The 13376-nt window shown below is 36.4% G+C and overlaps 1 protein-coding gene and 1 long non-coding RNA gene across 2 annotated transcripts; one reads left to right on the plus strand and one right to left on the minus strand.

Moving 5' to 3' along the window:
* The first annotated feature begins 278 nt into the window (after positions 1 to 278).
* Positions 279 to 1112, plus strand: LOC147485622 (uncharacterized). The gene is made up of 2 exons (XM_086573565.1): positions 279 to 784; positions 866 to 1112. Exons 1-2 carry the CDS (start codon positions 279 to 281, stop codon positions 1110 to 1112), a joined length of 753 nt encoding a protein of 250 aa, XP_086429691.1.
* Positions 1113 to 9631: 8519 nt separating this feature from the next.
* Positions 9632 to 10552, minus strand: LOC147485623 (uncharacterized). Its single transcript, XR_015203308.1, has 4 exons — positions 10266 to 10552; positions 10074 to 10179; positions 9904 to 9978; positions 9632 to 9821 (listed from the first exon to the last, which is right to left on the minus strand). It is a non-coding gene; the product is annotated as an uncharacterized LOC147485623 (long non-coding RNA).
* Between the last annotated feature and the right edge of the window lie 2824 nt (positions 10553 to 13376).

Below are 13376 nucleotides of genomic sequence, written 5' to 3' on the forward strand. Positions count from 1 at the left end.
CTAGCTATAAAAAGCAAATTTAGTTTCAAACCACAGAAAAATGATGAGAACAAGGCACATAATTGAAGTGTATAGATGCAGAGTGCAAGTGGAGGATCAATGCAACTATTATTGCTGATGGGTACACTTTCCGGTTGAGAAAGTTTTTGTGGTGAGTACACATGTCGAAAATGAGAAGGATATGTACAAACAATGCATGCTCCATGGGTTGCAAATGTCTTGGAAGATGAATTTAGGACACATCCCGCCATGTGCCCGAGGATATTCAAGCTGAAATCATGTCAAGACATGGTGTTCACATTTCTTATTGGACTGCCTGGTCTACAAGAGTGAAAATTCTGGAAAATATCAATGGAAACTATGAGGAAGGGTATAGGTTACTGCCAGAGCTTTGTAGGCAAGTTCAGAGCAAAAATCCTGGGACTATTGCAAGATGGTTCTATACTAAGAATACAAGAGAGTTTGTAGGTGTGTGCATTGCCTTTAAGGCATCAATTGATGGGTGGTTGGAAGGGTGTAGACCAATTCTTGGTCTTGATGGTTCATTTTTAAAGGGAAAGTATGGTGGGTGTTGCTTGTTTGTTATTGGGCTTGATGCAATGAATGACTTGTTCCCAATTGGCATATGCATATGTCAAGGTGAAAACAAAGCCAACTGGCAGATGTTGTTGAAACTTCTAAAACCTAACCTTGATCAGCACAGGGAAAAACTCACATTCATCTTAGACAGACAGAAAGGACTAATACCAGTTGTGCATGCATACTTTCCAGACTCTAACCATAGGTAATATTTCTTTCATTTGATTCTAAGTGTAAGTAACATTTCTAATTAACATTTGTAACTAATATATTATTATGTCAACAGGTTTTGCTTCGAACATATATTTAAATTTTTTAAGAAAGTGTTCAAAGGTGATATGTGGGAGACACTTGCATGGGATGCAGCCAGAAAGTACATAATGACTTCATTTACAGAGAAAATGAGTGATATAGTGAAGACAGATCAAAAGGCACCTGATTGGTTAGATTTAGAAGAAAAAAGTTGTTGGGCTAGAGCTTACTTTGGCCACACCTATAAGTGTGATGAAATTACCAATAATTTCTCTGAGTAATTTAATTCCTGGATTTTAAAAATGAGAGACAAGCTTTTAGTGCAGTTTGTAGACATGCACAATCTTTCTCTTGTGAAACTCATGTATGATAGGATGATGGTGTCTAGGGAGTTGGGTGATTATGATGTTGTAGTTCCAACAGTTCTTCATATTATCAAGAAGAGAGAAGCTAAGTATAAGAATTATAAAGTTTCTGGGGTGTCAGACCATATCAGTTTAGTTCAAAACACAAAAAATAAGAAACATTATTGTGTAGATTTGGAGAAGAAGACATGTGAGTGCATTGTCTGGCAGATGTTAGGAGTTCCTTGTGTGCATGCAATATGTGTGATCAGACAAAGAAGAGATAAATTGAGCAAGTATTGTAGTGAATACTTTACAGTAGAGGCATTCAAGTCAACTTATTTTACTCACATACATCCTATTGCCAAACAGGAAGATTGGGAGATAATTGTAAGTGTTCTATTTTTTTCTTTTGTTTTTTGAAGTTTATAATTGTAAGTAAGTTCATTTCTTTGCTAACTTCATTTGTTTTTTCAAGATTGATCATGAGGATTTGGTAAACCCTCCTGAATTTAAACCCCAAGTAGGAAGGCCCAAGAAGCAAAGAATCAGAGATGAAGATGAACTCAAGCAACTAGTAAAGTCTTAAGAAAATGTGGCAAATGTGGTAAGTTAAATCATAATACAAGGACATGTGATGCAAGGAAGAATGGAACTAGGCCAAAGAAGAGAGGTAAGAAAAGTGAACATAGTTTTTGTATATTTGTCCCAACTTATTGGATTTTAACATTTTAATCATGTAACAGCTAAGAAAAGCTTCATTCAAGATGAACTACAAGGCAATTTCCAGTAGCAACAAGAAGCAGCTCCTCCAAGTGTGCAACAGCAGGCAAATGTGCAGCAGCAAGTTCCACCACAACAGCAGCAGGCTCCCCAAAATGTGCAGCAGCAGCCTCTACCAAATGTGCAGCAGCAGCAAATGGCTAGATCCACAAGAAGGGGTTGGTTGAGCTGGTTTGAAGCATTAGGAGCTTCAAACCAAGAGTCTTCAACTCCTCCACCATCACTTAGTCAGACCTAATTGAATTGTGTTGTTGGTTTTTTTTTTTTTTTAGACAAATGACAAATGTGTTGGTTTATGAAGTTACCAACTTGTTTTTATCATTTTGGGCAAATGAATGGTTTAAGAAGTTCATGCGAGACTTGGTATTTTGGAACAAATTTGTGTTGTTGGTTAGTTTTTTTTTTTTTTTTTTTGGACAAATGTGTTGGTTTATGAAGTTACCAACTTGTTTTTAGCATTTTGGGCAAATGAATGGTTTAAGAAGTTCATGCATACTCGGTATTTTGGAACAAATATGTAGTATTTTGCCGACTTAGATAAATGACAGTTTATTTCATTTCATTTCAATAAGAGATGTGCATCTCATAGTAGTTCAACAAGACATCACTACACCAAAACAGGATATTAGTAACGCACACTTTTTTTTGGTTCCTAACGTTTTTCAAGCGTAACTAGGTTCCTAACGGTTCTTGGGAGTTAACATTATATATAAAGTGTTACGTTAATTTTCCCTGATTTGAGAATTATTTTGTAATGTTATTTTAAAACTTTTGTTTTGTCAAAAAACCGTAAAGGTTACGATTATTTTAGAAAATAAAAAAATAAAGACCAAAAATAAATTTTGAGTGGCCTAAATTAGAATTTTTGGGCGAGAGAGGGAAAAAATAAAAAGATTGTGCTCTCTTCCCCATCTAAAAATGATATCTCTTATGCTATTTTGTTTTCTTGTTTTTTCATCGCCTCTCTCTCTCTCTAAACCCAATTAACACTTCTGCCACCGCCGCGCCATCGCTATCCGGTAGTACTCCCTTCCTTCTTCTTCTTCTTCTTCTTTTTCTAGGGTTTGATGATAATTTTCGTAATCTAATTTCTTCTTTTTCACCTTTTTCACACTGCGTGGCCTTTAATCCACAACTGAAATAAATTTTGGTGCTAGTTGTTTCAGTTAAAACCAAAGGTATGATTTTTATTTTGATATTTTGTATTCATCAGTGGAAAAATTCGATTTTATTTTGATATATTCTGTTCTTCAATGGAAAAATCCGATTTTTTTATTTTCATGTATCATGTGTTCTATATGTGTAATTATGGTGAGTGTTGGAGTTCATGATTTTAGTGGTGACGTGTTTTATTTTCTTGGTTTAAATCAAGGGAATTACAATTTTTTCAGTAAACTAACCTGATTCTTTAATATGTTTTACTCTACCGTATTGCTGTGTACTGTGTAGTAATACTGCGATTCACGAATTTTCCAATTCTTGTCTTGGTTCAGCATTATACTGTGATTTAATATAAAGGCATATTTTTTTGATTTTATTCTCTTTCATTATGTTTTTCAATTAAATCTAGTAATTTGGTGGTTTTTTTTTCAGCAAATGAGCAGATTTCCAGCTTGTAGTTGGCTATCTATAGTATCAAATGACTATCTATGGTATTGTTGTTTTGTATAAGGGGATATAGAACTGTGGAGGTATTTTTGAGTCAATATGCTATCAAATGACTATCGATGGTATTGTTGTTTTGTATAAGGGGATATAGAATTGTGGAGTGACATTATTAGTGTTTAACTGTATTTCATCAATAATAGATTACACATATCTACTTGTCTGATTTAGTTGTATTGATTATTGTAGTAACATGCCAGTTGAGTGCTTGGTCGTAATGTGGACTAGTTTTATTTAGAATTGTACTTTTTATGAAATGATCTTTAATTGTTGGATGGCTTATGTAGAATATGTATCATTTTGCAATAAGTAGGGTAGAGTATAGATGTTGTCAGATAAATTCCAATGGTATTTCTGTTGTTGATTGAGTTGGAATAATATAAATTGACTTTAGATGTTTAGAGCAATGAGACATACTTGTTTGAAGATGGTACGAATCTAGGTTAAGGATATATTGACTCGTGTGCTACAGAATCACATTGGCATCATTTTGACATGTCCTATTTGTTGCCACTCGTGTCTTGTCAATTAGTTTTCTTGGTCAACGAACAAATGTTTATGCATTTTATGGATCACCTCTATTTCTTTTTTCCTTCAAAGTTAAATAACGTGCAAGACTTGGGTGGAAGTTGTTTGTGGTTTATTAAAGTGTTATCGTATGGAATGTTGTTTAGGTGCCAACATTGTGTACTATGCAGGCTTACACACAATGGTATGTTGTGGCCTAGTAATTAAGGTATTAAGATGCTATTTAGGGTGCATTGGTTGTTGTTCTACTAGGGACCTTTAAATAAGAAAAGTTTAGTTGTTACTACATTAGTTAACTAGGACTACTACTAGTCAGTAGTCAAACACCTTGCTGGCTGGGATGTTTTTTTTTTTTTACGTTCTTAGTTGTAATAGACTTTTCACTTTAGCGAATATTTGGTACTGTTTCAACACTAAATAGTATGATTATGACATTATGCACTCATATAGGTTTTGTCTTGCAAAAAATCATTTGGCTGGAAAGTTTTTGAGATACTTGGGTAATATTTGGAATTAGACTTGAAATTAGCATTCACTGAATTCAAGTATGGATGTTTTTTTTCATTTTGCCTGTCTTACATATTTTAATTTATCTTATTCTCAGGACTCAAGATTTATGGAGTGTCGAGGCCTAGACAGTCGAAGAAAAAGAGGATGAGTTCCTTGACAAATCTAAAATGTTTATTTCTTGTGCATCAAATTTCCGAATTCGCATGTTCTTTATGTGTATGATTTTTTGGTTGTGATTTGTAGTAATATAAAGGAGTACATACTTGATTGGATGTATTTGTGAGGTTTTTTGTTAATTGGCAACTTTTGTGGAATTTTCAAAAAAAATGGGGGCATTTTATGCAGGTGATTGGTGAAGGTGGTAAACGTGTGGCACGAGAAAATTAATTTTTTTTTCAATATGAAATTGTTTTGTAACGGCAAAAAAACGTTATTAGCTCTTCATTAAGTAACACTTATAAAGTAGGAAAGACATTAGAAATGGGTGCAAAAACCGTTAGTAAATGATTCAATTAGTAATACATACTACACGAAAAAGCGTTACTAATTTCTCATAACCGTTACTAATATCTTCATTAAGCTACGTGTACAAACTATTAGAAATTGAAGGAAACCGTTACTATTTTTTAAAATATTTAATGCGATTGAGTTTAGAAAACCATTAGTAATTAATTTTAGTAACGCTAAATAACCGTTACTAAAAAGAATTTGTAACGGTTCATAATCGTAAATAAATAACTTAACATATTAATAACGCCCAAACAGTTACGGAAATAAACCGTTACAAATATTTTTAGTAACGGTTCTGTGCTGTTAAGAATATCCTGTTTTGGTATAGTGCATGTGCATTTTTTCTCACAATTATCACACTCAATTACAAACGGAGTTTTGCTCTCTTCAGGGACCATGGGCTTGTTATCTTTGTAGAGATACTCAGCACCTTTGCAATCATCATACTCACACTTGAGAAGCATCACATCCACATTACCCTCATCATCACCTCCTTTAATAATTTCCATGATGCCATTACACCCAGGTTCTTTGCATCTACAATTCAAGTAAGGGCATGGTGGTGCTTTATGCCCTTGTTGCTCACAAAGTTGACAAATCTGTAAAATAAAAATATCATGTTTAAGTCCTACCTGTAAATGAGAAAATTAGGTTTAAGTCCTACTTTTCTGCCATTAAAGCATGAACATACCTTTGGTGTCCTATAGACTTCCACATCAGCTCCACCCATTTGTAATTTGTTATACTTTCTTCAAGTACCGACTTGCACATAGATTGTGAGAAGGATATTGAAGAAGAAGGGTTATGGAGAAGAAGTGTGTTGGGGAAGAAAGGTCGTGAAAAATGATGGTGTTTATAGGTGATCGAATAAGGAAAGTGACAATTCCCAGCGGCTATTTGTGAGCTCAAAATACATGTGACTCACGTGACTGCCCATGGGTATTTTGGGTATCAAAAATATTGAATCCTGACATCATATGAAAAGGGGAAAATATAAACAGATTGCTCACGACCAAACTGATCCACAGACAGAACTAAGGTCAATCCCTAAATACACATTATTTAGTCCTTAATGTCTAATTTCCTATTATCAGCTAGGACCAATACCTAAAAGACCCATACTAGAACTATAATCAAGGGGACATTTTGGACCCCCACTCCCACTAGGCCAAAAAATGTTCACACCCAAAGCAAAGAGAGATTTGCGATAATGGCCAATTTAATCTAGCAATATGTGACAATGTGACATGACGTCTAGAATAATAGGTGTCCTGGGAAGCAATTTGTGGGGTGTATGTTCATTTTATACCGATTTTGTGCTTGTTTAGCTCCAAATTTAGAGTCTTTAATGACTAACTATCAGCACAAATTCTGAAAGGGAAGCAATGCACAAAACAGAACTAGGTAAGCAACAAACAGTTCTGTGAAAAAAATCAGATGCTTCAGCATAAAAAAAATCAAACTAAATGCAATAATAGCCATAAATCAATCACTTATATAGTTATAAATGCATGCATATCATTGAACTGAATTTAAAAGAACTGTTATATAGTTCTACCGCTCTGGCTCTCCCAACTATGGAGGTTTTCAGCTTGCTCAAATACTGGAGAACAACTAGTGGTAGCCCAACTGAAACAAACTTACACTCTACCCCTCCTAACACTAACACCAACACCAACACCAACCCAACCACCACTATCCGCCACGTGGCAGACGACGACGACAATGATGATGGGCTATTTTTCGACTTGGAATTCACTGTTCCAGCTGATGACGTTGGAGAACAAGAGTGTGTCGCAAGTGAGAGTGAAATAGAAGGTGAAGGTGAAGAAAATGAGTCAATGGATTTCACCGTTGACTCGTCCGATTCAATTGGCACAACTCAAAGTTTAAAGCTCTTACTGTGCCCAACAAGCAGAATTTTTTCTTTGCAACAAGTAGCCTCGCAAATTGGCTCACTATGTCTCTCCCCGATGTTGCAGTTATTTATGAGACAATAGAAATGGTTTACATGCTTTGTTTGATACAGTGGAGTAAGAAGATGTGGACCGGTCTTGTCAATCCATCCTTAGAAGCATTAAGCATCTTTTAAATTCTGTTAAGAACTAATAGTTTATTCCCATATCGGGGTTCGAACTTCGGTATGAATCGAGAAAACATATGGCTGATAGTGAAGTGAGCTATTATTGTGTGGAGTGATCTATTATTGTGTGGAGAGACTAGTAGAAAGATCCTAATAAAATCCAATGATAAGAGTACTACAATCCTAAGAGGGATGGCCCAGTGCCACTCCTTAGAAGCGAAGCACCCTCACATGGTTTTCTAGTCTCCAAGCCAATCATGATTTGTTGCTTCTCAAGACAAATGATAAGTTTCTTTCAGTGTAAACGTGTAGTTCTTTAGCCAAATTATTTCTAATGATCAGAAACACTGGATTTAACAACTCTGCCCAGTCTGAGGGGTCCATCAAATTATACTCTTCTTCGGCCAAACAAAAAAAAAAAAACGAGAATGATACTAACCCTCAATCACACTGACATGGTTTGTTAAAACTTAAAACCAACTACATCGTCATCAGCCATCGTGCTATCTGCTTATGACGTCCTAGGATCATATGGTTTCCCAGTGGGACTTTTACCTCAAGGGATCACTTGGTATGAAATAGACCAAAGTGGGAAGTTTACAGCTTATTTGAAAGGGAGCTGTAATGTACACATTGCAGGTCGCCATCTGAAATATAAGTCTACAATAACAGGCAACATCTCAAATGACAAGCTTACTGATTTAGTAGGTGTCAGTGTCAAGGTTCTCTTGTTTTGGATAGGTATTGACAAAGTTACAGTAACGGTAATGATCTTTATTTCAAAGTTGGGATTTACAATGCTGATTACTCTACTGATACTTTCAGTTTGTCTCCTACGTGTGGATGATTGCAGGTCCTACCTTTCTACCCTGAGTGACGGTCCTACCTTTCTACCCTGAGTGACTTTCTGTGTAGGATTTCCATCTTAGTAGTCAGACGCTATCTTTGCCTATCAGACTATGCAGACGCAAGACCTCAAGTCTGACTTTGATTATTAAATACAGTTATGGAGTTTCCCTGCCTAACCTACTAGATGGAGTGGTGCCCTATTATGCGCGATAACACGAAAATAAAAGAAAAAAAGTATTATGCGAGAATGGTCCGCTCATTCTCTGCTCTTTCTTTTCGCTCTTTTTGAGTTAGTCCACGGGATCTATTTTGTTCCGCATACACCAATAGGGATAAAACCTTTATGCTTCTTGCTTGATAAGTGAGTTTGCTTTCCCTTTTCGGCTAGTCTTCAATCATAAGGAAAGTCGACCCGAGAAGTTGGCGGACACCGCCCCAGTTATCTGGATCGGGAATTCCTTCCAAACCTTTCCCTTCTTCGAGAGAGAGGCCCCGCTTATCCTTTTTTGACAATGTTTAAGAATTCCTGCATTCAATGAAAGCCTAAGTAAGGGGAGGCTTGGTCGAGGTTGGTCTACGATCGGGAATTTGCTAGACTCAACCGATTCTTCCTCCCGTCTTGTTTACTCCACTCCCCTTGAGTTATCCATCCGGTCATTTTTTTTCGATCGGATGATTACGCCATACTGAATGAATTTATGAAGGAATTCCACGTTCAAAACACGGAACCCCGAATCGGGGCGAGATTTTTCTTTTATTCATTACAACTTCTTTGCTTTGATTCAAAAAATAGGTTAAAATTGGTTGTTGAATAAGGCTCAAGAGACCTCTTGATCGTAGACCAACCTCGACGTTGAACTACGAGTTTATGCTGAATCCCCGTAGCGTCTAATCGTAGCTTGGACAAGTCCTTGAAATAATGCAGGGAAGGCTCACTCATGGAACTACAAGCACACTTAAGTTAGGCCTATACCCTGGAACACAAAGTAAATCCCTGGGGAAGACTCGTGGGACAACCCGAAAGGAAAGACAAGCGAAAGCACGAGTAGGACTAGCAGAGGAATGCCTCCACTTAGGCCTTTAGGTTAGCGCTCGGGGCTCTGTCCTCTAGACAGAAAGAGTAGACGGTTACCGAGAATGAATGAAATAGAATTGTCTTAAAAATCATTATGAATTATGATCGAGCCACGATCCCCTATGAATGGAATCCCCGGGACCAGTCCTTTGGAATGGAGGTACGAAGTCGCTTATCGAGCTACAAGCGCACTTAAGTTAAGGTAGAACTTAGCCCTGGTTGACTTGAAGAAAGAAGCTCACTCAGGGTAGAAAGGTAGGACCGTCTACCGTCCTTCCCCATCTTGCGTGTCTTCCCCATCGCAGCTTGTTTGAAGTCGGTTAGTTTTAGGATTTTTACCAAGCTACATGACTACAATAAAAGAGAAGTGCTACAGACCTTTTATCTAAATTATTACCTGAGATGCATTTCCAAGCCTTGAAGATTGTCGCTTAAGGTTTGCAACTTCATCCTCAAGTATCTTGCGAGCCTTGTCTGCTTCATCAAGTCTCGCCATGATCGCCTCATAGCCTGACTCACTGTTTTCACGCGCTCTCTTCTCTTTTTGAGCAATCTCCTTATAAGGAGCTGAAGCATGGTAAACAGTCTTAGTGACACCACTACCTAGACCACGAACACGCCCTCTTCCATCACGACCAATAACCTATTAAGCAAACAAAAGTTTAGGTAGAACTTTGGAGAAAACCCACTAGAAAAAAAAAACAAGATGGGAAGCAGCATCACACCAAAGCAATGGGATCATTGTCTAGATCCCTTTCCACTATATCAGGCTCATTGCTAACAAGTCTGTCAATTTCCTCCTACAAAAGAAATCAAAGTCACCGTTTCTTAATTACGTAATACCTGGTCATACACACATAAGCAATTACTAAATAAATGTCTCGTTGTCTCTTACAAGAGATTGCTTTGTTTCAAAATTGATGCAACTCCCATCTCTCCTCGTATGGATGGCCACATATCTTTCTGTCCTTGAAACCTCACCAGTTGGGCTATTTTTTTTTCTGTAACATATTAAACAAATATGTAGATAAAGACTAATAATAGTTGAGTGCATACGATAATTTTATGGCATTAAATAGATGTTTACCAACTGCTCAATAACTGGAACTGCTCCCATTCTACCAGTTGTATGTGGGTTCTTCATTTGTTCCCTTGCTAACTTTCCATTGAATCGCTTGGTTCTATCCTCTTCTGTTGAGCACATGTCGACGAATGCCTCCCATTCTTCCTTTTTCACCTTGCTAGGAACATTTCTTTTTCGCTCTGCATCTGTCGGAAATTTATCATACACTTGACGAAGTTCATATTTTTTCTGCTTCCAAGCTGTATTAAGCTTACGAAGAGTGCATTCTTTTCGGATGAGTGGAAGATCAATTTCAACCTGTAAATTGGACATGTCAAAATCATTATTAAACAAATTTGGATACAATACAAATTAAAATGTTTACTGAAATAAAATAAGGTGGAGTGACTTGCACTTACCAATACTTTCTTCCACAAAGCATCCTTTGTTAAATCACGGAACTACTTGATCCTTGTACATAGGTGGGCAGGTGTGTCCTAACCACCTGCCCGACTATAGTGGCATACTTTGCTCGATATCTTGTCAGTAGCTTGTCCATTATCGTAAACTTCACTTGGAATCTTGGACCTAAGTGGATTAATTAGCAACCGATTAAGTACAAAATGGGGCCTTGAGAAAAGCTTCACTACTAGAAAAATGATAATAGACAAAATCAATTTATTGTGATCTATTTTTCAAATGATCTGTGGATAAAGATCAAATGACCTAATTAACAAGAATATGAAAAAGAATGATCTAATTAACATCAGAACTACGAAAAAATATTAGTATAGATTTGATTGAATAAGATCTAATCAACTGCCCTCCCTTAAGACTCCTGCTTAATATATTAACAAGTTTCTAAAATCTGGTGCCATATTTTGTTTCTAAAAATATTAGTATAGATTTGATTGAAGACCGAATGTTTTGTTTTGCTTAGAAAAGAGAGACCAAAACTTGCAAGGCATTGGCAACAAGAACTTTCATAATAGCAATTGGCCGGCTTGAGTCCATCAGCCCCCCTGGAGGCTAATTACAATGTTCTTTATATGCTCATACCTCGAGGTTCACCTGTGCGCATACTGCAATTACCCTGTATTAAACATCACTAAGAAGATGCTTAAGTTATGTGAAGCATTTAAAAAAAAATCGTATATTTAAAACTGCTTAGTCCGGTGACCGGTGTAAAATTTCTGTTTTTTATATCACAATAGACCACAAAATTTCTGCTGCCTCACTTCATTCTAGTGCGTAATATTTTTAGCAAATCGTTCAGACTTCAGAGTCACATGACCGTGATTGAAAACCATTTTTGTGAGAAGTATGATTTCCCTTTCTAATGTATGATGTCTGGGGATATATATATGTAGGGATGGTGAAAGCTAAAGCTTCATATAGAAAACGGTTGTTGACCTCTCTAAATTCCTATATGGAAGTGTTTACTTTCTCGTGCACACAAAGTATAGTTCGATTGTGAAAGACAGAGTGATGAACCTTTCATACATGGCTAGCTCTTCAAAATGGTAATGGAACAGAAAAATAATGAAACAATACAATGACTTTATGATTGATAATTTACCTTACCTAATATAATAAGATGTGATCAATTGAGTATAACTTTAGGAGGCACTCAAACCACTCTGCCAATCAGTTATGTGTCTGAAATTCCTTTTATTCTCTGTAAATGCATGATAAACAAGGATACCACTGTTTTGATAAGGTGACCTGAATTCCTATTCCTTATACAATAAGAGAGTGTGGAATACATACAAACATAGTGATATTTTTGAAAATGCAAAAGCACAACAAGGCGAGCCGTACATGTCAACATAGCATAATTAAGGCCTTACAAGTTACAATAAGCACAAAATAATGACCTCACTAATCATATTAGGGGAATAGACGGATTTTCCTCTTCTTTTTTGTTTTGGCTGGGTTATTACTAGGATTCTAAGCGTATATCTTTGTCCAGTACCCAGAATCCCCAACTCGTATACAAATCCATTATCAAGTTCCTATAGCTTAAGCTATAAACCAGATACCAGTACATGCCACTGAAAGTCATGCACTAAAAGACCAAGATCTAATCAACTATCATGGGTCATTTTTATAGGTTTAACACTTTCCCAGCCAACTTACGTTATTAAATAAAAATTAATAATCAAATAAAAAATGTTACTTTACCTTTTGTTTTTGTCGTTGTCTCACTTGCTTCTGATTCATTTGCTTCAAATCCACTTGCTTCAGATGCTTCTGACATGACTTCTTTTTACCTAAATAGAAAGTTCAACAAAATGGTTAAAATCCAAGGCGACGAAATTAAACAAAACATGGAATAGATGTAGCATGTATCATATGTTGCACCACTCGAAGAAAAAACTAAAAACAGAAAAAACCCACTAAACAGAACACCCAAGATGTTCAAACCATATTGTTTAACTCACCTGTACCATTGGAAAAGATGAATAGAAACAAAAGATACCCAATTCAAAAAAACTTTCCAATAAATATCAACCATAAAAAAAAAGATTATTCATTGATAAGTTTCCTAAGAACGTCCTCAATTAAGATTATTCATCAACATAAAAAAAAAATTATTCATTAAGATTAAATCCAGTCTTCTGCAACTTCTAGAACGTCCTCAATTAGAGTTGTTGATGAAAAATCATTAGCACTTGTTCTGGCCTCGAAGACCAATGGGTCTTCATAAGCATCTATCTCTTGACTCAACCTCTTTGGAGCATCCAAGACAACATGCCAATTATCTCTACTCAAATCCCTGCAATAAAAGACTTGTTTAGCTTCAGAAGCGAGAATAAAGGGCTCGTCAACCTCACTTGTATTCCTCATGAACCTCCCAAGATTTACAAATACCAAGTTCGTATCAGGATCAACTGTGCAACCATTTGTTTTATCCTCAATCGCACCCAATCACGATGAGAACACAGTTTGTTTAAATTATACATAATCAAGTTCAAGAATTCTTTTGACAACTCCATAGTAAGTGACTTCGTCATCAACAAGGTTCCTATCCTTGGCGCTTGCCCTAAAACTAGTCCACGACCTTCATAGAAACCCCACTATTACGTGTTGTAGTTGTTGATTCGAATCCGGCGATATAAAAACATACCCATT

This window comes from Coptis chinensis, chromosome 7 (genome assembly GCF_015680905.1).
Source record: "Coptis chinensis isolate HL-2020 chromosome 7, ASM1568090v1, whole genome shotgun sequence".
NCBI lineage: Eukaryota > Viridiplantae > Streptophyta > Magnoliopsida > Ranunculales > Ranunculaceae > Coptis > Coptis chinensis.

Bases quoted from the DNA above. Each gene is read 5' to 3' on its own strand.
- LOC147485622 (XM_086573565.1), top strand. From the start codon at position 279: ATGTCAAGACATGGTGTTCACATTTCTTATTGGACTGCCTGGTCTACA. The intron at 785-865 runs GTAATATTTCTT...TTATGTCAACAG, and splicing joins TTTCCAGACTCTAACCATAG to GTTTTGCTTCGAACATATAT.